This window comes from Penaeus monodon, chromosome 19, assembly GCF_015228065.2.
Source record: "Penaeus monodon isolate SGIC_2016 chromosome 19, NSTDA_Pmon_1, whole genome shotgun sequence".
Taxonomy (NCBI): Eukaryota; Metazoa; Arthropoda; class Malacostraca; order Decapoda; family Penaeidae; genus Penaeus; species Penaeus monodon.
In genome coordinates, this window is record NC_051404.1 from 31,391,224 (window position 1) to 31,391,462 (window position 239).

The following is a 239-nucleotide window of genomic DNA, read 5'->3' on the forward strand; positions in this document are numbered from 1 at the left end:
GGAAGAATAAGTACTCCCAAACAGGCCCATGCTACTTATTAACAGGGAATACCAAACTCCGTGACTCACCAACCCTGGGGTCTGTGTCTACCATTGGGGCAAAGGACGAGGCACCAGGTGGAGCCTCTTGTGAGCCAGCCTGCACGCGATGGACACTAATGAAGGGTCTGAGTCTTGCGCATGATATTCTTTAAGGTTCATAGAGACCAAGTACAGATGAGCACTTACATAGAGATCGG

At 49.8% G+C, this 239-nt stretch overlaps 1 protein-coding gene across 1 annotated transcript in view; it reads right to left on the reverse strand.

The window, feature by feature from the left end:
* Nucleotides 1-239, reverse strand: part of LOC119585171 (FGFR1 oncogene partner 2 homolog) — a gene marked incomplete in the record, with an annotated part of 60,262 nt that overhangs the window by 59,891 nt on the left and 132 nt on the right. Inside the window, 1 exon segment of the mRNA XM_037933807.1 lies at nt 70-239. Within this exon segment, the coding sequence (XP_037789735.1) occupies nt 70-94 (25 nt within the window).